This window comes from Magnolia sinica, chromosome 11 (assembly GCF_029962835.1).
Source record: "Magnolia sinica isolate HGM2019 chromosome 11, MsV1, whole genome shotgun sequence".
Taxonomy (NCBI): Eukaryota; Viridiplantae; Streptophyta; class Magnoliopsida; order Magnoliales; family Magnoliaceae; genus Magnolia; species Magnolia sinica.
The window spans coordinates 11,494,930-11,519,671 of NC_080583.1; the positions used below are offsets into that span (position 1 = coordinate 11,494,930).

The 24,742-nt window shown below is 39.6% G+C and overlaps 1 protein-coding gene across 4 annotated transcripts; it reads left to right on the forward strand.

Moving 5' to 3' along the window:
* The first annotated feature begins 1,766 nt into the window (after nt 1-1,766).
* LOC131218811 (ergosterol biosynthetic protein 28) lies at nt 1,767-17,630 on the forward strand. 4 transcript variants are annotated; one of them, XM_058213632.1, is made up of 5 exons: nt 1,767-1,920; nt 2,109-2,132; nt 2,165-2,281; nt 12,703-12,909; nt 17,445-17,630. In XM_058213632.1, exons 3-5 carry the CDS (start codon nt 2,167-2,169, stop codon nt 17,513-17,515), a joined length of 393 nt encoding a protein of 130 aa, XP_058069615.1. In that variant the 5' UTR covers nt 1,767-1,920; nt 2,109-2,132; nt 2,165-2,166; the 3' UTR covers nt 17,516-17,630. The 4 variants fall into 4 exon arrangements, with proteins under 4 accessions (XP_058069615.1, XP_058069614.1, XP_058069613.1 ...); XM_058213631.1 differs by having other exon boundaries at nt 1,768-1,924; XM_058213630.1 differs by having other exon boundaries at nt 1,770-1,920; nt 2,109-2,281.
* The last annotated feature ends 7,112 nt before the right edge of the window (nt 17,631-24,742 follow it).

The following is a 24,742-nucleotide window of genomic DNA, read 5'->3' on the forward strand; positions in this document are numbered from 1 at the left end:
AGAGCACTGTTGATAGGTAGATTTGTACGCCGAGTCCAGTTTAGCCCAGCTTGGCTCAACCAAAAGGCTACCCAACTCGAACTCCTCAAACTTGATTGGTCAGCTCGGACTCAACTAGATCAGCAGCTCAAGCTAGCTTGGGCCGAGCTTTAGCTCATCTTTCAAGTCGAGTTCAAGTTCAAACCCACAAGCTGAGTTCAAGTTTAAGTTTTAAGGTTTTTAATATATATAATATCCAATATATGTTATAATATATAATATTATACACACACACACACACATTAAGTAAACTCAGTCTAAATCGAATCGATTCGAACCGAGTCGAGTCAAGTCTGATTTAGCTCAGACTTGGCTCGAAATATTTTGGAGCTTAAAAAATCAGCCCAACGTGGCTCGTACTTAATTTTGGGCCAAGATATTTTGAGTCGGGTTGAGTCGAGCCGAGCAAGTTAACCTAGCTAATTCAGTTCGTGTACAACTCCACTTATAAGTCTATCAATGGACTTGCTGGTCCATTGGGCTTTCGAGCTTGCCCGCTTCAAGTTGGATTTGGGCTTAAATAATATGCCCAAGGGCCACACGAAGTCCTAAGTTTTAAGCCATTTATGAACCGTGCCAGGCTTGGGCTAGCCCATCAGCCTGTTTGTGGTCTCAGCAGATTTTTGTCCATATCATGCATGATCGGCGTGCCAAATGAACGGCCTGGATCTTGCACAAAAGAGGGCGGCTGGGCACGCTCTTGGGCCGGACTCTACCTGGGCTATGCATAATCATCACAGCCTGTGCTCGGGCCTTCATCTGTCCTCGGCCTAGACGGATGGCCGGGCTTGGACAGACCTCGGCCCGGCCCAACCTACAGTCCTTCAAATGGGCTCCCTAAAGGTAAAAGCTTTGATACTCAGGAAGTGTGGTTCTTGATACACATGCACTCCAGAATTAGATACCTGGTGTAAATTTAACTCAAATTAAACCACCCAAATCGTGGGTCCCACTTTAGATGGATCATTATTTACGAAGTGGTCTAAACCGATTCACGAGTAGCAATTTTTTTTAGCATCTGATGGACGGTTTAAAACCGTACCTTCTCATCTGTGAGGTGAGAAGAAAGTTTGATACTCCGGCGGAGTATGATACTTCCAACACATGCACTCTGAAAATAGTATACAATTACATACTGCAAGATCGGTGTGTGTCTGCTGCATATTTTTTTGGCATCTACTGGACAGTTTAAATGATAATTCAACTGTCCAAATCAGATTTTTTTTTAAAAAAAAAAAAACCAGAAATACATAACCGTCCAATCAATCTGATTTAGTTCCAAAGGACGGTAGATGGCTTCAGTGGATCCGTGACTGTGGGGCCACTGTAATGTCTGTTTATTAAATCCATTCTATCCATCCGTTTTAATAGATCATTTTATGGCATAATCCAAAAAATGAAGCCAATCTAAAACTTAGGTGGTCCACACCACAGGAAACAGTGGTGATTGAATAAGCACCATTAAAAACTTCCAAGTGATCACTGGAATTTTTATTAACCATCCAACCTGTTGATAAGGTTACAAAGACCTTGATGAAGGTGCGACACAAATATCAGCTTGATCCAAAAATTTTGCGGCCCACAAGAAGTTTTTAATGGTCAGTCACCACTGTTTCCTGTGGTTTGGCCCAAATGAGATTTAGATCTGCTTCATTTTTGGGATCAAGCCCTAAAATAATCTTTATAAACGGATGGACGGCTCGGATGTAAGTCAAATAATCACGCTGGGACCCGCAGTCAGGGATCCACTAACCTCGAGTGGATCCGGATCCATCGAAGCGGCGCGCCTTCGTCAACCCCGAATCTTTTCATTTCTCATATTTCACTTCTTTCGGACGTTCCCAATCAACCGGGCGGAGTAGAATCCGGTACATCGCGGGTGTATGTAAGCTCCCCACTCCCCTTTCTGTCTCTCTCCGTTGACATTTTTCCAGCATTGTTTCTTTCATGGATAGTTAGATTCTGTTTGAAATCTTCATATCTTTATTGGGTTTCTGGTAGATTTCATCTTCTCACTTATTTCCATGATTGGATCTTGATTTTCTCTGTGTTTGCTTCAAACCCATCAGAGAAAGGGAATCCAAAAGAGACCTGTTTGGATTGGAAAATAGGAAAAAAGAAGAAGAAATGAAGCTTCTTGGATGGTGGTTAATGCTCGTTGGCTCGCTCCGTCTTGCCGCTGTTTGGTTCGGCTTCTTTGACATTTGGGCGTTGCGGCTCGCCGTCTTCTCCAATTCCCAAAGTGGGTTTGCAATTTCAATCGATTCTCCTTCAGCTTTGTGGTTTGAGATTGTTGTCGTTGTTCTGCATTCTAATTATTCGAGATATTGTCACTAAGAATGCTTTCTGGTTAGAGTTACGTGGTCTTTGGATCTTGATTCTTCACAAGTAAGGTCCACCATTCAGTGTTTTGGACCATTGATATATGCCATCATCCTCTCAAGAAAGTGACGATGCAAGGGTGTTGAATTGAAGAAGAAGATAATAAGAACGAAGGAAGAGAGTATGAGTGATGAGAGGGTGATCTCTTCGTTCGGAGATTGACCCACCTTAGACAAACTTAATAGAGCCTGGATCCAATACAAAGCTTTGTATGTGTACAATGTGCGTATAACCACCCGGCGAAAGTGCGTCTAAGTGAATTGAAGTGCATTTGAGTGCGTCTTAGTGCATCCAAGTATATTGCACTCAAATGAACTTAAACATCCAATACAAAGCTTTGTACATTTACAATGCGTGTCTAAGCTTGCTTAAGTATATATATAAGGTCATGTAAGTGTTTCTGAGTGTGTCTTAGTGCATCTAAGTATATTGCGGTTAGATGAAAAATATCCAATACGAAACTTTGTATGTGTACACTGTGCATCTAACCTTGCTTATGTGTGTTTGACTTTGGTCTAACTGCATCTAAGTATATTGCACTTAGATGAACTTAAACGCACTTACAAATGCTCTTAGACAATGCTCAAACATGCTTAAATGCACTTAGGCACACTCAAGCACACTTAGACTCACATACATGTATAGAGCTTTGTATTGGATATAGGCTCAAAGTAATATTCTTCTTATTGCTTTCCTCCTTGGTTTACATATTTAAATAGAGAGAAGTCTGCCAATGCATCAAATTTTGTCTAATTCCAGCTTTTACATTATTTAAATCAAACCAATTCCTATAAAATCTATGTGACTTGCTTTATTTGAAAAACTTCCTCTCCCCTTAAACAATTCTTATCCTTAAGGCCATGTTTGGGATTGGGATCAAGGAGATAAGAATGTGAATTTGGTAAATCCGTGAACTTTTCAAATTCATGGATTTTGGATTTGGCAGACTCTAAAGTCCATGGGTTCGGAATCAAATTATAAATCCATGGATTTGGTAAACATTTATTGCAAAGGAAATACTTCAAAAAAAAAAAAAAAAAAACTTTCACCAGAGTTTCGCATTTTGACAATTTGCAAAGTCTTTAGTTTTTTCTTCTAGGGTTTTGGATTCGCCCCAAATTGATGGACTTATGGAGGTGCTGATTTGGGAATCCATGGATATGGCAAATCCCCAACAAAAAACGAATAGGGGAGATTTGCAATCCATGGATTTCACAAATCCTTGCCCAAAATCTGATGCAAGACATGAAAATTTAGATATGTTATGCAAGAGTTTAAGCTTTAGATCATACTAGTTCAAAAACAATCACACAAAATTCCACATCCCACAAAAAGTCAAGCATTCAACAAGGGGAATCTATGCGGGTCTAGGCCTACACATGCTAGGGCTGGATCAATTAAAAATATAGACCAAACAATGATCAAAGGCGAGTAGATTCATCAACACATGTAAAAGATTAATTCCCCAATCTAAGGGATTCACATGTTTCAATTCAAAAAAACCTAGGGTTAAAAAAGGGCATAGAAATTGGGATTTAGGACAATCAAGGGTTAGGGTTAGGGAAATTAGGTGAGAGAGGACTGAAGGAGAGGAGAGAGAGCACCCATGATTGGCCCGCACAAGTGGACAGCAAATCGGCCTAACGCACGTGCGTGGATGGTGGCCCGCACATGTGTAGGGCCCACGAATCTGGGATCGGCTAGCTAGGCCTGGTCGGCCAGGGAAGGGCCACCTTCCCTCCAAATTTCAGGTCAAACGGATGATCAGTTTGAACACGGTGCTCCGTCGAAGTTTCAACCCTTCTGTAGGGCCAGATTCTGGAAATCTGTTGTAGGAGAAAGATTAGCTGCAAACGTGAGTGGATTTGATGATGGGATGGCTGTAAGAGATGAAGAATATGGATGGTAGGAGATGGGAGCAATTTGGGATCGATGTGGCTTCGTACCACGGTAGTTAGCCCTTCGAAGAAGGGAGGATTTCGTACCCAATTAGGCTTCACAACTTAGAGAGGATCAGGAAAACGGAGAAATTTTATTCAATCTTCAATGAGAAAAAAGACTACAAGGGGTGCCTATTTATAATAAAATTCTATACCCCAAAACTCACACCATGTGCGCAATCTATTACTTAGAGATGAAGTAACCACAATTAACAACTAATCAAAATAATCTAAACCGTCCATGATGTTCCTAATAACAATAATAACCAAAACTCAAACTACTAGATCGTTTGAAATAGTGGGCCATGATCATGAGAACCCATGGTGGGATTCATATGATGATCAGGTCCACTCCAAGGAACCAAAACGTAGTCCTCTAACTAGGGGGTCCTCCCTGGACATCGTCATCGATCCAGATCGATGATGAGGCTCTCCTCCTCCTTGCGTACGTGCGTGAGGGGTGGGGGGTGCATGTGCGCAAGATGTCGCATCAAAATCCCTCACCCTAAACAGCCCCGAAGGCTTGATTGTATTGTGCCTTGGATTCTTCGCCGTTGTACCCTTACAAGACTCCCCCACCCTTTTCTTGTCTCTCCATTAATGTAATTATATTAGCATAAAAATAAACCATAAAGAACCAAAATTTGAAGTATTAGATGATAAAAGGGAGGAAAATTGATGTAGGATGTGGATCAAGCACGTTCCTGGCATGCACAAATGGACTAGAAGAATTACAAAAGGAATTCAACAAAATTCAGCATAGTTTAGTTGATTGAGGTTGATTAAGTCGACCGATCGATTGATCTGGGTTGATCGATTGGAACTCACATAATTTTTTAGTTTTAGTCTTTGGACGTTTTTGGGCCATTCCAATCGATTGATCGATGGATGGCGGAAACTTCCGCATTTTTCATATTTTATTTCCTTATTTGTTTAGGTCTCTGCTAATTGTGTCTTAGGATTTGTTTAGAGTTATTTAAGTATGCAAACTCGTTTATTTTAGGGAGCTATAAATAAAATTCTCAAAAATTTTCTTATTTCTCTCGTGGATTCGAGAAATTTCTCGTGAATTCAAGAGGGCCTTGTGGATTCAGGGTGTTATCGCTCGAGGAAGACGGTTATCATCCTCATCGTGCCCTTCCCTACATCAAAAACTAATTTGAATTACAAGATGGTAACCACCTATTTTCAAATACAAGATGATGAAAGATAGGAGAGTGTTTTGAAACATGTTAGTTGACTATCCCTAGTTGAAGTCCATGTTCTATTCCACTAATGGTATGACTTATGAGGATAGCTAATCCACGGAAGATGGGATTTGATGGGAGTTCAATTGCTTTGATTGTTATGGTACCATTTCATCACCGTCATCACCATTTTCGTTGGAAAACCATTTTCAATCACGAACCCATCCACAAAACTGTTGTCCATTACTTCCATCGTTGGAAATCACTAGATCATCAGCTGACCTCAGCCATTGCTGGTCTACCATAGCCATCTTGAGACACACCGTCCCCTCCTCTAACAACCATTATTTCCATCGTGGCGTTGCACATCATCACCCTCAGCTTGCATTAGTGTCACAACATCACCCTCGACCCACACTGGAAACCCAGGAAATCATCACCCATCACTGGCCATTACCACTGTGAACCGGCTACCCATCACCTTATGTTCCCATCCTAACCATTCTCCAATCACCTTAGATCTCCATTTCACCACCTCTACTTGAACCCGTATCGGCCGATACGGGCCCGTTACGGGGTGTAACGGCCGTAACGGGCCCATAACGGTAACTTTTTTTTTTCATTTTTAGCTCATTTTTTGATGTTTTTTGAAATCTCTTGCTTCTAAACTATTTTTCACTCCTTCTACTACTAATTTCGACCAACCTTAGCTAGGTATTTGAGATGAAAACACATTATATCATAGATTTTTTTGAATCAAAGCTCGGTGGGCCATTTTTCAGAAATTCGTCAAAAATAGGTATTTATACTTTTTTTAATATGTTTTGCTGTTTTAATCATGTCATATGATGTGTTAATCATAGTAGAACATGTTAATGTACATTTTACAGATTTGGGGTGCCATTTAATAATTTTTTAATATTTTTTTCTATTTACGCATGAATTTTGGCCCCTTTTTTTAAAATTCGAAAAATCAAATTTTAATGGTTGTTTTGCTGTTTTAATCATGCCATTTGATGTGTTAATCATAGTAGAACATGTTAATGTGCATTTTACAGATTTGGGGTGCCATTTTATATTTTTTAATATTTTTTTCTATTTACGCATTTATTTTGGCCCTTTTTTGAAAATTCGAAAATCATTTTTTAATGATTCTTTTGCTGTTTTAATGACATCATATGATGTGTTAATCATAGTAGAACATGTTAATGTGCATTTTACAGATTTGGGGTGACATTTTATATTTTTATAATATTTTTTTCTATTTACGCATTTATTTTGGCCCATTATTTGAAAAGTCGAAAAATCAATTTTTAATGATTCTTTTGCTGTTTTATTGAAAACATATGATGTGTTGATATTATTAGAAAATGTTAATGTGCATTTTACAGATTTGGGGTGCCATTTTATATATTTTTATATTTTTTCTATTTACGCATTTATTTCGGCCCTTTTTTTGAAAATTCGAAAAATCATTTTTAATGATTCTTTTGCTGTTTTAATGACATCATATGATGTGTTAATCATAGTAGAACATGTTAATGTGCATTTTACAGATTTGGGGTGCCATTTTATATTTTTTAATATTTTTTTCTATTTACGCATTTATTTCGGCCCTTTTTTGAAAATTCGAAAAATCATTTTTAATGATTCTTTTGCTGTTTTAATGATGTCATATGATGTGTTAATCATAGTAGAACATGTTAATGTGCAATTTACATATTTGGGGTGCCATTTTATATTTTTTTATATTTTTTTCTATTTACGCATTTATTTCGGCCCGTTTTTTGAAAATTCAAAAAATCATTTTTAATGATTCTTTTGCTGTTTTAATGATGTCATATGATGTGTTAATCATAGTAGAACATGTTAATGTGCATTTTACATATTTGGGGTGCCATTTTATATTTTTTTATATATTTTTTCTATTTACGCATGAATTTTGGCCCTCAAAAATAATTGCAAACACCTAAATGTAAGATATTTTCATATTACATTCATTCTAATATATCTATCATTGATAGTAGATAGTTAGAAAATTAAATATATGAATTTTGTAGTCAAATTCAGGTTATCCGGTTGATAAATTCATCCGATAGTCCGATACAACTTCTCACCAAAGAGTGGACCGTTACACCACCATAAACATGTTCCAATTTATAAATGAATGCATATTTGGAATGCTTAGAATATTCCGGATTTAATCCATATTTTTTCATATTTTTGACAAAAAATTTTTTTGCCGTTACGGGCCATCACCCTCAGCTTGCATTAGTGTCACAACATCACCCTCGACCCACACTGGAAACCCAGGAAATCATCACCCATCACTGGCCATTACCACTGTGAACCGGCTACCCATCACCTTATGTTCCCATCCTAACCATTCTCCAATCACCTTAGATCTCCATTTCACCACCTCTACTTGAACCAACATCTCTCAATTTCAGTTTATGTGTTGCTGTCGTCTCCTCCATTCAGATTCGACATTGCTATTGTCTTCTCCTTCAATTCAACATCACAACCACCATCGCTGGTTGTGGCGTTGCACAGGCTACTCCACCACCATCGCTAGTTGCAACATTGCGTAGGCTACTCCACCACCTACAACCCCTTTGCCAGTGCATGTTTGCCATTCGGATCTGAAACCCACTTTTGCATCGTATCAACCAATGGAATCAACATCCGTTTCAACCAATTGAATTTGCTTCGTCCAATTGACTTGGTGTATCCCAGAAGCCGATCGAATCATTTTCGAAGGACCGATAAAGTCAAATTCTTGAAAACCAGTTCGCAAGAAAACCAGATCACCTCTCTTCTTCCTTGTTGCCGTTGAATCCATCACACATTGCCGTCGTTTCTAGCATCGCCGCTGTATCCAGCATCTCCAACATATCATCAAATCCATTAACGCAACTACATAAACTGCCTCCAGCAGCCTACTGCAATTGCCACCACCATCTTCTACTACACTCGCCGTCAGCCACCTTGCTAGCAACCCAAAATAGACCACCGCCACTCTCTTCCTGCTACCGATTCACACCTGAAATTGGCTCAGATTGGCAATCCATTGCCCCTTTTACACCACTTGGAAGCAACCAGATCTGACCACCACCATCAATCTCTACCTTAATTAGTTTCCAGCCCTTCCAATCTTCTAGTCTTCTCCAAGATCGAGACTTTGATCATCTTCAATACTTATCATACTCTCTCCAGCAATCACCCCTTGATGTTTAGCATAAAGGTTGCACCACCCATCTCTTAATTCTTTCATATGTGCGCCCAAGTTCGTGCATCTTCTGCTGAGGACATCAGACCCTTCAAAGTTTATTAAAGACGAAGGCGGCCCTGACGAATACATCTTTATTGCTCGATGATAGTTCATGTCACAACCAAGGAGGATTTTGAAGACCTTATACGTGTCTCTGGATTAATTGAAGGCCCCATATTAGGAGGACACACGTGTAAGATAGGTTAGAAGACTAATATGTTACGCATGATTTTTATTTTTTTTAAAGAAAGCTTTGTTTTGCACGTTTTCTTCTTTTGTTATAGGGGTAGTTTAGTTATTTTCTTTTAAATCTGAATTTTATAAATAAGGCGCTTTCTACCCTAAACCTAATAATGTTTTTTTAATGAAAGCTTGGAGCCTCCTTCCCCTTTCTCTTTGTGGTAAGTTCTTCTCTTCCCCTAATCTTTTCTCTTCTTCTGAATTCTATTTCTAGCCCTCCAACCTTCTTCTTCTCTTTCTATGCCTAGTATTTTTTTTATTGCTATTGACCCTGAAAATCCGAGAATTGATCCCAACCCTCTCGCAGATTTTATTGCCGTCCATATTCTAGAAATTCTTTGATTTCCTAAACTAGAGAAGCTACATGGATTGTTGGATTGAAACCATGCAAGATCGGGAGGTCCCATCCCTCGCCGAATCCAATCCACTCATGATTTGAATACAGTACCATAGGATTGTGATGATGGTCTGCAACCATTGCATGTTTCCTTTGTTATTATCTTTACTATGATGTGGAATGTGAATATTTCAATTGATTTGCTTAGTTTATTTCGCTGGATAATTTCTGTGCTCACACATGCATTCTAGTTTAGATTGTCCTACATCAAATTTGGTATCAAAGCCAAGTTTTGCATGGTTTTTGTTAGATTGAGTTATCTAAACTTAGGATCATCTGCTTTCTTATTTAGGATTTTCTAGATAATTCCAAATCTACATCCCGCAGAAATTGTGAACCCGAATTTTCAAATTCACAGTCCTATGAGATACAAATCTGAATTTCCATATTTGAGTTTTCATTCTAGTTAAATCTGAAAATCTACAGCGTTCATACATCGTATAGAAATAGGATCATACATTCATATTGAGGTCTGTTCAAACCTTAAAGTTGGGCTTAGGAAAATCGAGTTCGAGTTTTTGGTGTATGCCCACTAGAAGTGGTAAGGGTTTTGGCCAACACCCCATCATGAGTAACAAGCAATTAAGCGATCACCTCGCTCAATTACTCCAAAAGATAACTGCTATATAGACATCCAACAAAAATATCGAACGAAAACTGACCGCCACAAAAGTTAGACTTGAGCGATTAGAGGCATCCCAGAGGAAGAACCCCACTATTGGGGGAGATGTGCAGTCGCAGGCAAGTGGTGTTGGTGAGGAGCCAACCCTTAGACAAGCCCCCCCACCAACGGCAGGCATGTGAGTAGAGAACAGGCATATCAGAACCGCTTTGATCCTAATGAGAGAGTCATGAAGAATGTCATGATTGATGCCCCGAGCTTTGATGGTCGCTTTGATCCCAAGGCATTCCTTGATTGGTTAGCTAACCTGGACCACTATTTTTGAGTGGCATGAGATGTCAGAGAACCGACAAGTGCAGTTTGCCAAAATGAAGCTTGTGAGGCAAGCGAAGATGTATTGGACCAATAAAGAGCGCAGGATCGAATGGGTGGGAGGAGCTCCCGTTACCCAATGGAGGGAGATGAAAACTATGCTAAGAGAGAAGTATCTCCCTCTCTCTTATCGCCAGAAGCTCCTAGAACAATGGCAATCTTTACGCCAAGGATCCATGCCTGTCACGGAATACATTGCAAAATTTGAGGAATCAATGATGCGGTGTGACATTGAGGAAGACCCTCTAGTAACGCTCACGTGTTTCAAGATGGGCCTTCGATCAAATCTTCAGCGTAAGCTTTGGGATCATCCCGTGACATATTTGGACGAGATGTACCAAGTGGTGCAGGAATTAAAGCAATATCTGAAGACTCTTGTCACAAGACGGTCCCGAGACTCTAATGTTAGGATTGGTTCTTAGGGAACTAGATCCAACATTGGTAATCAACCCAGGGCACAGGCGAATGTTCCGCCTAGGCAATACGGTACCATAGGATTGTGATGATGGTTTGCAACCATTGCATGTTTCCTTTGTTATTATCTTTACTATGATGTGGACTGTGAATTTTTCAATTGATTTGCTTAGTTTATTTCGCTGGATAATTTTCGTGCTCACACATGCATTCTAGTTTAGACCGTTCTCCATCACCTTTAGTTTAATTTAAGCGATCATTTGATAGCATTGTCTTCTTTTTGCTCCATACACCTTCGACAATGTATCTTTCCCATAGCATACCTTTTGATAAGATGTGTTTTTCGTTTGTGTCGGCCATTTGAACCAGACTCGTTAATGTGTCGAGCATTTGGACCGGACTTCTTATTGTGCCAAGCATTATGGAGTGAACCCTTTTTCTTTTATTTTCTTTGTTGTTAGAACATCTAGAGGCATTGGAAATGTGTATCCACCAAAAAGCAATGCTTGAAATCCTAGCCACCTGGAGTGTGTATCCACCAAAGAGCAACGGTTAAACTCACAGTCACTGGAGGTGTGTATCCATTGGAAGAGCAATGGTTGAAATCTAGGCCACCAGAAGTGCCGCTAGATCATTCGTCAGTTGTTAGAAGTGCTAGATATCCCATAAGTCATCAAAAGTGCATGCTCGCTTAATGTTACTCCTTGTTTCATCATCGCACGCTACTCGTTGTTCGACACCATGTTACCGTTGAATTTTTCTTTTGCTCTGAATAAATTTTCACTGTAGTTTCAAACTCAAGTTACTCTTTTTAGAGCACCTTGAGTTTGAAGGAGAATAAGAGTATAGGATACTTATCATATATAGCTATTTAGAGGGATTCGTGCTATCTATTAAAATTGCTACTAATTTCTCATAGATCTTCCACCTCTTTTATATAGTTATTCTCATTAAAATAAATAAGTTATAGTTTCTACGATGTGGTCTTGTGGTTTAATAAGTGGCAAGGATTTTGAAGGATTTGGATACTAGAGGAATCAAAATCCCCCAAGCCTTTTGCATTCCTACCTCAAAGCCAATTTGCAATATCCACTCGATTTCACAGGATTTAAAATCCATGCTGCCAAAGGAGACATGAAAGAACTTTAGCCTGGAAAATAAAATATTTGTACTACTTGGCTGAGTCGTATCAAGAATGTATTTGTTTCTTATTGCTTCATCAAGTAATTTTCATTAATCCTTCATGTAAAATGCATCTTCCAGGGTAAGCATTATGCAATGTTCAACCTGACAATACACGCATTTAGTTCTGGTTTTTAGTTTGTACATGAGGGATCCAAGGTACAGTGATCCAATCTGTTGATATGATGGGCCCCATCTGGATGACCTAACAAAAATTCTCTCCATTGGAAAGATACTAAACTTCAAATGGGTGGGAACAGATAGATTGGTAAGAAAGAAAATTTGGAAATGGTCCCCATTCATCTGAGAAAAGGCCAAACATTCGATGATCAGGATCTTCCAACTTGAGAGATTTTCAGCACACGGGGTATGGTGGTGCCCACGCACTGATAATTGGGATCAATGAACCATGGCCCCCACTTGTACAAATTGAAAAAACCTGTGCAAACTGTACATATTCTCGGGCCGAGCATTGTCTCTCAGCACATGATGAGCCTATTGTAGAAACGGATTTTGATTTTCTTGTTAGAGCCAATAATGTCCCATCATCCATCATGTGTTTGCTTGTTTAAATGGATTCCTCTCAGTTCGTTTGTGGGCATATTGCATTTTATGAGGTTAGTTTTCCTAACCAATGGCATGGGATTTTCTTATAGTGACTGAAGTTCATGGAAGAACATTTGGAATTTGGACGCTTCTGACATGCACTCTCTGCTTCCTTTGTGCCTTCAACCTTGAGAACAAGCCACTTTATATTGCAACCTTTCTATCATTCATCTATGCCTTTGGTCATTTCTTGACTGAATACTTGATATATCGGACAATGGTCCTTGCCAATCTGACGACTGTTGGCATCTTTGCAGGTATTAATGTTCTTCCTATAACTTTACATGTTGTTTTGAGGTTAATTTATGTTGCTACTCAACTCCTTTGTGTGTGTGTGTGTGTGTGTGTGTGTGTGTGTCTCTATATATATATATATATATAGACACACACACACACACACACACACAAACACTTTCTATGATGAATGGTGTTTCTCATTCCATATAATTATGACATTTGAATTTCAATACCTAATTGGGAGGAGATCCAGTCCACTAGGGAGGGTATATTTTGTCTTCCCAAGTGTATACCATACATGGCATATGTCTATCATGATCCAAATAGTTCATTGTTAGCCTCCACAAATGGACCATACAGCAAAAGTCACGATCATCAAGTGCCAACCATGTAAAAATGTCATCGCAAAGTCACAGATCAGCAAGGTCTTGAATATGAGTTTCAGGTTCAGGCGTATTGTATTGACTGGTTTGGACCTGTATCAGCCCCCTTTCTTGGCCCAATGTTTTTGAAAATTTTACCAGAAAAATAGGGAAAACGTAAAACACTAGAGTCGGTCCTCTTTCTTCTTTTTTTGTCCTTTTAAAAAAAAAAAAAAAAAGGTGTTCCGTGGTGTATCAGACTTTTCTTTGATAACAATATTGTCTGTTCGCATGACCTGCCCAAAGTCAACTAAATATGCTCTTATCAAACACAAATCCAACAAGATTTGATGGATTATGGCCCATTACATTGAAATATAAAATTTTGAAAAAATAAAAAATAAATAAAAAATGAAAAAACTGAAGAAGGTGATGTTTACTCCTTTTTCCATTTTTTGCCAAAATGACCCATTCTTGTATTTTGATTCCCAAAATGGGCCTAGATCTAGTTTGAAATGAGTTTCTATGCTTACTCTAGGGTTGAAATGAGGAAACAGTGGAAAATAATCGAAAAATTGAAAAAACAAAGGGGACCTTTATGGCCGTATTGACCCCATATTGAACTGGATATTCTCATTTGGGTGAATACAGGGAAATTTTATTTTATGCGGACTGGATGTTTAGATGTCCTACCTACTAAGAAGTGGTAAGATTTGGGATCGTGCCAAAATGCTTGTAGGTGGTGTAAACTGAAAACAATATTTGTAACATCCCTAAATATACTCAGAACTTGGTCTCGGATCCAGCTGAATAGATTTATAGATGCCTAACACCAAAGACGATCTTCTACCACTACATTAGATGTGCCACCTAAGGTTGTGACTTGGGTTGGGGTCAACCAGAACCCCATTGACCCAACCCGATAATGCAAGGGCATTTTCACATCGGGCTCGAGTGGGGTAGCCCGTGGGATGCGAGGACACACTCAGGGTGGGTGACCTATGTAATTTGGGGCACACGGGGGAGATCTTGTATTCGAGACTCCTCACCGGAGGTGATTAATGCGCATTTCACACTGGGCTCGAGTAAGGTAGCCCATGGGATGCGGGGACACGCTCGGGGTGGGTGGCCCATGTGATTTGGGGCCCACGAGGGGGGTTCGGCCGAGGTCCTAACCCATGAGATGTGGGGCCTGGGCTATGAGATAAAGGGATTAATTCGTCATGCTCTAACAGTTCGAGCTTTTAGAGCAAGTGGTTAATTGTCCTACATCAAATTGGTATTAGAGCGGGAGGTCTCGTGTTCGAGACTCCTCACCGAGGGTGATTAATATAGGGGCATTTTCACACCGGGCTCGAGTGGGGTAGCCCGTGGGATGCAGGGACACACTCAGGGTGGGTGACTCATGTGATTTGGGGCCCACGGGGGAGATCTCCTGTTCGAGACTCCTCACCGAGGGTAATTAATTCGCATTTCACACCGGGCTCGAGTGGGGTAGCCCGTGGGATGCAAGGACACACTCGGGGTGGGCGGCCCATGTGATTTGGGGCCCACGAGGGGGGTTCGGTCGAGGTCCTAACCCATGAGATGTGGGGCTTGGGCTATGAGATAAAGGGATTAATTTGCCATGCTCTAATAGTTCGAGCTTTTAGAGCAAGTGGTTAATTGTGCTGCATCACCCGAGTTCCATTCAGGTTGGGTCGGGTTATCAAGTTTCTCGGGTCGGGTTCAGGTTGGAAAATGCTAACTCGATTTGAATTGGGGTTGAGAAAATTCGGGTTGAGTTAGGTCCGGTTGGGAATAATCATGTGAATTTGGGTTAGGTGGATGAAGTATAAGCTTCAGGTTGGGTTCAGGTTGGGGACCTTAGGTTGGAATTCGGGTCAGGTTGGCTTGTGCGTTTAGGTCCTCATGAGCTCGGGTTGACCCAATCCAACCTCCCTGAGTTGCACCCCCAATGCCACCAGTTTTCATGCCACCAATGTCTAGACCCCATATTGAGAATATGGGTGTTCTTATCAATCTACATCTTCTAAACACTTGCAAATTAACAGTTTGAAAGAGCTTGAGCTTTATCCATATTTATGAGCTTCCTCCATCCTTCACAATAATCGTGAGCAATGTTTTCCGTATCGCTATCGATAGATGCATTGCACTCCTAGGATTTAGAACCCATATTGAGCATATGGATGTCTCGATACATTGGGAAACATTGGTCGAATTTTTTGTTGAAACAGGAGATGTTAAAAGAGACATCATTGCACTTAGAAATAGAAAAATCACAAAAAAGAAGTGCACATAATAAGCTTCCTTTTATAGGGTCGTAAACTATGCGCTATCTAATAGAAGTGATGTGACTATATTCAAAATTAATTCATATAATTTATAAATGAATAGAAGAAATGAATGAAGGCACAATCAATTAATTATTTTTAAATTTTGCACATATGGCATACAAGTAATTGAAATTAAGTTGTCTAAATCATGTCTCATAATCCAAAAATTAGGTTTATTTCCTCGTCCAAATGAGATTGGTGGACATTTATTGGACAATTAAAATGAAAAATATCCAATGGTCCTGTTTCAACAAACAAATGTCCATGAACGAAATGTCAGGATCGTTTAAACAATTTGATTTTGGGACCGTGACCTAGCCACAATAGGTTCCACAATTAATTTGAGTGCTGTCATATGTGATTGCACAAGCATTTATGCCATTGCATATGCCATTTTGGACTAGTGGACCGCTCATATGCGGTTATTGTGCTGTTAAGGCTTATGCAGTCACACAGAGAAGTATGCACTTATGCGGTTATACCATCGTGTACACAATATGTGATGGCATAACCTCCCAATGGTTACTTTTTTTCCTTCATTTTCTTTCATTTTTTGCCTATAAATAGTCACTTCCACCCCTCTATTATTCTCTTACTCTCTCTTGCTCACACTAATACTCTCTTCTCTCAATCTCTCTAGTCTCTCAACTCTCTTACTCTCTCTCAGACTATTACTCTCACTCTCACTTAAAATGACGTCAATAATATTTATATGTTGTTTTATCAAATGTATATATGCATTCATTTAAGTAGTTGTCAGTTGAGTTGATAGAGTTTAATAGTCTAATAAAACTATAAAAACAATTCCCTTCACTTAAAGTAATTTTACATAGGTCTTTTTTTCTTTTTCTTTTTTTTTCCACGAAAAAATTTGGGGGGCTATGCATCACATAAGCACACAGCCCCCTTGGGTCGCATAGGATCGCTTATGCCATTTGATAACATTGGAGTTAGTATATGCTACATGTACAATTTCATAGTGCATGCACATCAGTGTCATGCGTGTTAGTATTGTCCAAGTTGGGAAAGTTAGTGAGAAAGGGGTTGTTGCTCAAGTGGGCCCTGCCATGATGTTTATGTGAAATCCACCCTGACCACTGGGTGCGCCACCCAATGTTAGGCTCATGACCCTAAAATCAGCCCGATCCATGATTCAGGTGGACCACACAATTGAAAATAGTGCACAGGGCAACACACCCTCCAGACTCTTTCCCTTGGTGTGGTCCACCTGAATTGCGTTTGGGCCTGATTTTTAGGCCACACCCCAAAATTTTGTTTTGGCATCTAATGGTTGGAGTGGATTTCATATAAACATCATGGTAGCCCTGTAAAAATAAAGGGTAGACGTCTCTCTCCAAATTGTTTCCTTTGGCGTGGCCCAACTGAATCACAGGCCAACCTGAATTTTTGGCCCTAGGCCTAATGTGAGATTGCACATCTAATGGTCGGAGTGGATCTAGACGCAAATTCCAATTCAAAAGTATGGGGTGGAGGGCTTGGGGTGGTGGCCATTAGATGTGCAATCTCAACAATGGTTTCTAGAGAAGGGTGGCCTTGAAATCCTCCTGTGTTGTTGTGAAATTGATATTGGGAATTCACCACACCAAGCTAGCAGGGGAAAAGTTCCTTAACTGGCCTGTTTTGGCCCACTCAACATTTATGTGCGGAGGGAGGGATTATTTGATTGGAATTCATGTGTTTGGTGAATGTTCTTTGCCAAAGAACTTGGTTCTCTGACTTCTGTTGTGGTTGTTGTTTTTGAATGGTTTGTCTCAATGAATTTGTGGTTATAACAACCTATAAATCTTTAGGTGTCTTGGCTTTCGTCTCACGAAATTGCATTTTGGTTTTAATTAGGCACATCGATCATTTGGATGCTGCTGCAGTGGAATGCTCATGGACCTCAAGCATCCTCAAAACAGGACTGAAACCTTTGGCATTTTTCTTTTTTCTTTTTCCCTAATACTGATGCTAATCTCCACAGTGACGTTTTGGGCCCGTTTGGATACCACCAAAAAAGTTCCTTTTTCTACTTGAGATAAATAACTCATCTTAAAACATGAGTAACTTACAATCCAAACGCTCCCTTTATGTAACTCCATCTTACCTTTCTACTCCATGGCTAGTTGATTTTCTCCCAAGCTGTTATTATCATGTTCCTAGCATGGTTGGACCAAAAGAAGGCGAACTGTAAGTTGGCCATAACTTTTGATCCGAGTATCGTTAATTGGCAGATAACCATTCAATCTTTATTGAAATGGGCCATCCGAGGTGAACCAACCCACAACGTGGGTTGCGTCTGTCCATTTCGTCAAAAAAATGCACGCTTTCAGCTAAAAAATGAATTTTTAGGAAAAATTACTATTTTTAGTAATTCCAAAATTTTTAATATTTTTGGAGCTTTAGATTTTCTTTCCTTTTAGAAATAACTTTTAGTTATACTAGGACTCTTCTAGAGAAAGTTTATTTGCAATTTTTATTTTTAGAAATTAGGTTTTATAAGAGTTTTATTAGAATTAGGATTTTTATTAGAGTTAGAATTTTGCTATTTTTAGTAATTACGAATTTTAGTTTATTTTTTTCCTATATTAATGGTGTAAGGAGACACATTAGGGAATTATCAATTATTCATCAATCAATTTCGAATTTATTAGAATTTATTTCTATTTTCGCTTTCTTTCTCGTGGATTCGAGAAGTCTCGTGAGGAGTCTAGAGAAACTTTGTGGATTCGAATAGTTATCCTCTTGAGGAAGATGGTGCTCGACCTCACATCCTCTCTTGCGTCGGTTTGGTATCAAAGTGAGGTTTTTCCTGGATTGATGGCTTCTAACGACGGGTCGGCAACAATCCCATGGGCGTTGTTCCAGAATTTACCTTTAACGGCGGCGACTTTCAAAGCATGGCGAGAGAATCGGCAAGCCATGCAAGGGCTGCAGGCTTCCATCGATCGCATGGCGGATCGTTTGGCGGAGGCCCTAGGGCAACTCCGTGTTCATGGTGGTGATCCACCATCAACAATTGCTAGAATTCGTAATCATATTGATCGTAGGGCGACGTTATCAGTGAACCACAGGATCACTCCTGATAAAGTGAGATCTAGCGACATGATTTTACAGCATCCTAGACGAGCCATTGATCAGATGGATCGGATGGACCAAGAATTCAAGATGAAAGTCGATCTTCCTAATTTTAATGGTCAACTCTACTTCAAGGACTTCCTCGATTGGTTGCTTAAAGTCGAACATTTCTTCGACTACATGAACATAATGGAAGAAAAGAAAGTTAAACTCGTGGCCTACAAGTTGACGGGCAGAGCTTCAGATTGGTGGGAGCAACTTCAACTCGAGCGAATGAAACGGATGAAGGTGCCAATCCGCATGTGGTCGCGGATGAAGAAGTTATTGTGCATGCGATTCTTCCCTACCAATTACGATCAGGTATTATTCCAACAAAATCAAAATTATTGGCAAGATAACCAATCATTAAAGGGTTATGCAGAGAAATCCTATTATTTGTCGGCGAGAGGTGACCAAGTCAAAACGAAGTTACAACAAACCACAGGATTCATCAGTGGAAAACATGTGACCCCTATGGGAACGAAGAACCAACCCAAGACTTCTAAAGTGGAGAGATAATATCTTATAACTGAACAAGCCTTTGTTAAATAATCTGAGGAAACGAGAGATATATATTCATTAGTTGAAAAGAAAAAATATATGGAGCCTGTGAATATCCCAGTGGATTTGGAACCAGTATTGCAGGAGTTCAAGGAGGTTGTACTCGATGAACTCCCTAATAGATTACCTCCCACACGAGATATACAAAATTACATTAATCCTATCTCAGGGGCAAGTCCGCCTAATTGCTCACATTATCAGAAAGAATATAAGATCTTGAAGGCAGAAGTGAAGGAACTGATTGATATTAGTCAAGTCAAGGAAAGCATGAGTACATGTATTGTGTTAGCTTAAGAGCTTAATGCCAAGTACAAAAAAAAGTCTAATGAACATCGGCATCATAAGTAATTCAGACTCATGTGCCAAGTCTCTTGCGTAACTCGAGGACGAGTTTTTTTTTTTCAAGTGGAGGGGTCTGATGTAGAACCTGTCACAGACACGTTCCTAGCATGGTTGAGCCAAAAGAAGATGGACCGTGAATTGACTATAACTTTTGATCCGGTATTGTTATGGGGTATGCAACCTATCAATCTTTCTTGAAATGGGCCATCCGAGGTGAACCACCCCACAAAGTAGGTCGCATCTGTCCGTTTCGTCAAAAGGCTTTCAGATCAAAAACGAATTTTTAGGAAAATTTTACTATTTTTAGTAATTCCGATTTTTATATATTTTTAGAGTTTTAGATTTTCTTTCCTTTTAGAAATAACTTTTAGTTATACTAGGACTCTTCTAGAGAAAGTTTATTTATAATTTTTATTTATAGAAATTAGGCCTTAGAAGAGTTTTATTAGAATTAGGATTTTTATTAGAGTTAGAATTTTGCTATTTTTAGTAATTACGAATTTTAGTTTATTTTTTTCCTATATTAATGGTGTAAGGAGACATATTAGGGAATTATCAATTATTCATTAATCAATTTCGAATTTATTAGAATTTATTTCTATTTTCTCGCTTTCTTTCCTCATGGATTCGAGAAGTCTCAATGAGAGTCAGAGAAGTTCCGTCCATCTTACCTTTCTACTCCATGGCTAGTTGATTTTCTCCCAAGCTGTTATTATCATGTTTGTAGACCTTTGATTTACAGATGTATGCTGTCAGCCTATCCATCAGATGTGTTACCTCATATTACACCTAGGTGCCAAAAATCAGCCCGATCCGATGCTCAGGTGGGCCATGACACAGGGAACAGTGTTAAAGAGGACACTCACCTTTGATTTGCACAGGGGGCCTACCTAAATTGCAAAACAGCCTGGCTTTTGACCCGATCTTTCATCCAGGGTCAGAACAGCCTAAATTCCATGTACACAAGTGTGGCCCACCTGATTCATGGATCAGCCTGATCTTCGGATTTTTTAGGGTAACATGTGCTGATGCATCTGACGGATGGGTTGGATTTCATTCCTGCATCACGTAGGGCCGTCATCTCTTTGGTATTAGGAACTATACATTTAAAGATGGTAGAATGTGGATCAACCATCTCTACCATCTTCAGTACACATGCACTCTTGGATGGGGCAGTAATACCCCAAGAATTATAGACGGCATGAGATCCTAACCATTCAATCTTTAGATTCGCAACAAAATCGCCAAGAACAGTTTTCCATCATGTGTTAAATGCCCTAAATGTGCCACATGTGTGGCCATCCGTGTTCAAGCTCATTTTGTATCCAAAATATAGATTTGCATCCAAACAGACCCTTAATTTGGATAAGATCATCCAATTGGTGTAATCTTAGGCTATGGCTTCTCCACCTGTGAGATGAACGGTCTGGATCATGCTCATTGCATGCGGGGGACAGGCATTTAAACCATTTGGAAATTGACATCCGGTGGATTGTTAGAACGAAAAATAGTCAATGGTCCAAAATTCAGCAAATAAATGTCCATTAATCTGCAGTCAGGATCATCCAGGCAATCTGATTTTTGGGTTACAACTTATATCTGTAGTAGTTGATTTAGACGGTTCAGATGAGTTGTATAGATGTCATGTTTTAATTTTTGATCAGGAAAGTATCAAATAACAATTCATGTTACCAGTGATTCACAAAACACCTTTTACTCTTTCATCCCTAGGAAGAACTCACTTGATGAAATGTGGCAAGCCTTTAACCGATCTAGACCGTCCATTCCATAACCAACATCATTTTTGAACCTCAGGGGTGTTTGACGCAGGAATTAGATGGTTTAAGTGGGATGGAATTGTTTTTTTGCAATAAATGCACTTGTGGGCGGATTCTCTTAATGTCATGGGACTGAGCTATTCACTTTGATGTTTGGATCATGTAGGATGTATAGCTTAAATACATGGTTCAATTCATGTAGTGATTGGTTATCTCGAAAATCGTGTTTGAAAACTACAATGAGAAGTAAGGTAGGGCCCACCTTGATGTTTGTGAGTAATTCATCCTATCCATATATTTTGTGAGATTATTTGAAGACATGCTACCAAAAGTCAAGTAGATCCAAAACTCAAGTGGGCCATATGAGAGGAAAGATTGGGGAAAGAATTTCCTACCGTTGAAACCTTCCCCAGCGCCACCTTGATGTTTATATGTCATTCCAACCGTTTACAAGTTCATTCCCGTTGGGATGAACTACAACACAGAAAACTTTATCGTTATACAAAACTTTTGTGACCATATGAATGTTTCAATGGTGGTCATTCAATCCCCACTGTTTTTTTTTGTGTGGCCCACTCGAGTTTTAAATCTACCTCATTTTTTGGTCGCTTACCTTAAAATGATCTTGCAAAACAGATGGGTAGAGTGAATTCCTCACAAATATCAAGGTGGGCCCCACATCCCTTTCCCCGCGTGAGAACTTCCTAGCTAAGTTTTCAGGTGGATTTGTAAAAACCTAGTTAAACCTAGGAAAGCCCTCCCTGATCCTCTCTACTCCGTACACGGTATCCAATATTGGAAACCTATAATGAACGAAACACGATGATTTTTCAAACCAATGGATTTTTGATAATATATCCACACCGTCCATCCGTTTTTCCAGATCATTTAAGGAAATGAGCCAAAAATGAAGCAGATCTAATTCTTAGGTGGGCCATACCATTGGAAATAGTATTGATTGACGATTAACGGGACACGATAATTTTAGATCAAGCTGATATTTGTTTCTGCCCTTCATCCATATTTATGTGACCTTATCAACAGGTTGGATGGTAAATAAACATTACCGAAACATTACAGTGGTCCTAGAATTTTGTAATGGTAGGGCATTCATTCATCACTTGTTTCCTATGGTAGTCCACCTGATAATTGGATTTCTTCAGTTTTGGGCTCATGCCCTATAGTCCACCTGGAAAAGCGGATGAACGGTGTGGATATAGAATAAATACGTTAAGATGGGCCCCACTGTAAAGCTGCACCGTCTTGGGTGAGGACGGGGCAGCATCTAATCTGCTCCCGTGGTCCGTGGGGTGCCCTAGCCTGATCATCTGGTTCGCCACAGAAAAATTGGGCTGATCTTTCTTAGCCGTCCATTTTGGATTGTACCGCTTGGCAGGTGGATGGGGCTTGATTCTTAAATGGACCATCTGCATTGCGGGCCCTTCACGTGGATGCCTCCGATCACGCACGTGTGCGACGTCAGCACGCTTATGTGGTGGAGAATTAGAAATTCTGCGACTATGCCACGCAGCTTCTGCGACGGACTCATCGTGCAGGTGCATTCTTGGAGATTTTCTCCGATGCATCTCGACGGATTGTAATACGATACGTCGGGAATTTAACCCTCTGAATTCGGTGCGGGGCTTTGGTAGATCCCCGGATCCATCATCGTGAGTGGAGCCCAGACCTTGGGGGCCACATTTATATATATATTACTTACATCCACACCGTCCATCCTTTTTTACAGATCATTTTATGTGATGATCTAAAAAATGAAGTAGATTAAAATCTCAGGTCGAACACACCACATGAAACAGTGGTGATTGACTATTAAAAAGTTCCTGTGCGCCAACAAAGTATTGGATCAAGATGATATTTATGTGGTCCTTTTATTCAGGTCTCTTTTGACCTTATCAACAGGTTGGATGGAAAATAAAATTTTCGGTGGCCCTAGAGAAGTTTGTAATAGTGGGTATTCAATCACTCTGTTTGTGGTGTGGTCTACTTAAGATTTGGATTTGGTTCATTTTTAATATCATGATCTAAAATGAGTTTTCAAAATTGATGGACAACGTGGATGTAAAGAACATACATCAAGGTGGGCCCAATAGTCAGGGATCCACATGAATATGAGTCATCTTCCTCCGAAGAAGATACAAACCGTTTACATGACGACACCCAGATCCATAGCTCAACTAGCAGACTAAGTGGAGATACCTCGATTCAACACTTGAGGTCATGGTATCGATCGATCCCTAGTCGGGGTGGCTAACATGGAGAAAGATCACACCGTCTCCCTTAATTGATTGAAACCTTGAATTCACGAGGTATTTTCTAGAATCCGCAAGAAGAAGAAGAAAATTCAGAATTTTATTAATCAATAATTGTCTAAGGTGTATGTGTCTCAATTATACCATTAATAAATAAACTAAAATTCGTAATTACCAAAAATAGCAAATCTCTTATTCTAATAAAAGTCCTAATTCTAGTAAGACTCTTTTAAAGCCTAATTTTTAAGAATAAAACTTTCAAATAATCTTTTTGCTAGAAGAGTCCTAGCATGATTACAAGTTATTTCTAAAAAAAGAAGAAAATCTAAAACTCTAATTTTTTTTAAACAAAAATCGGAATTACTAAAAATAGTAATTTCCCCCTAAAATTTTGTTTTTGAGCTGAAAGCACGCATTTTTGGCAAAACAGATAGACACAACCCATGTTGTGGGTCGGTTCACCACGTATGGTCTATTACATTAAAGATCGATAGGCTGTGCGCCCTGTAACGATACCAGGATCAAAAGTTATGGCCAATTTACGATTCACCTTCTTTTGGTCCAACCATGCTAGGAATGTATCTGTGCCACGTCCTACATCCGCAGGGGGGGAGGGAGGGGCACATGGCCTAAAGCGGAAGCGCGATGCACAGTCCAAGGGTTGCATCTCACTTCCTGTTGATCAAGGTGCCTTCAATCTGGTGAAATTCATGGTCTTCGATCGATCGATAGCCTAGTCAATTGATCGAGAAAATCCTGAATAAATCACCTTAGTCTCTGGACAGTTTTGGACATGTTCGTTCGATCAAACATCGGGGCTCAATCGATCGAGATAATTCAAAAAAACCAAGTTAGGTCTCTAGACACTTTTGTCCATGTTTGATTAGATCGATCATGTGGCATCGATCAATCGAAGATCCATCGATCGAAGGATTAATCGACAGTGTACGCAACTTCTGCGTAGGTGTGCAGTTTTGTTTCTAATTTTGGATCTGGGTTATATAAACACTGTTATACGTGAGATTAGAGTAAAGGAAAACATTGTGCCAGAGAGAACTAGGGTTTTGAAAGGTTCTGAGAAGGGGAA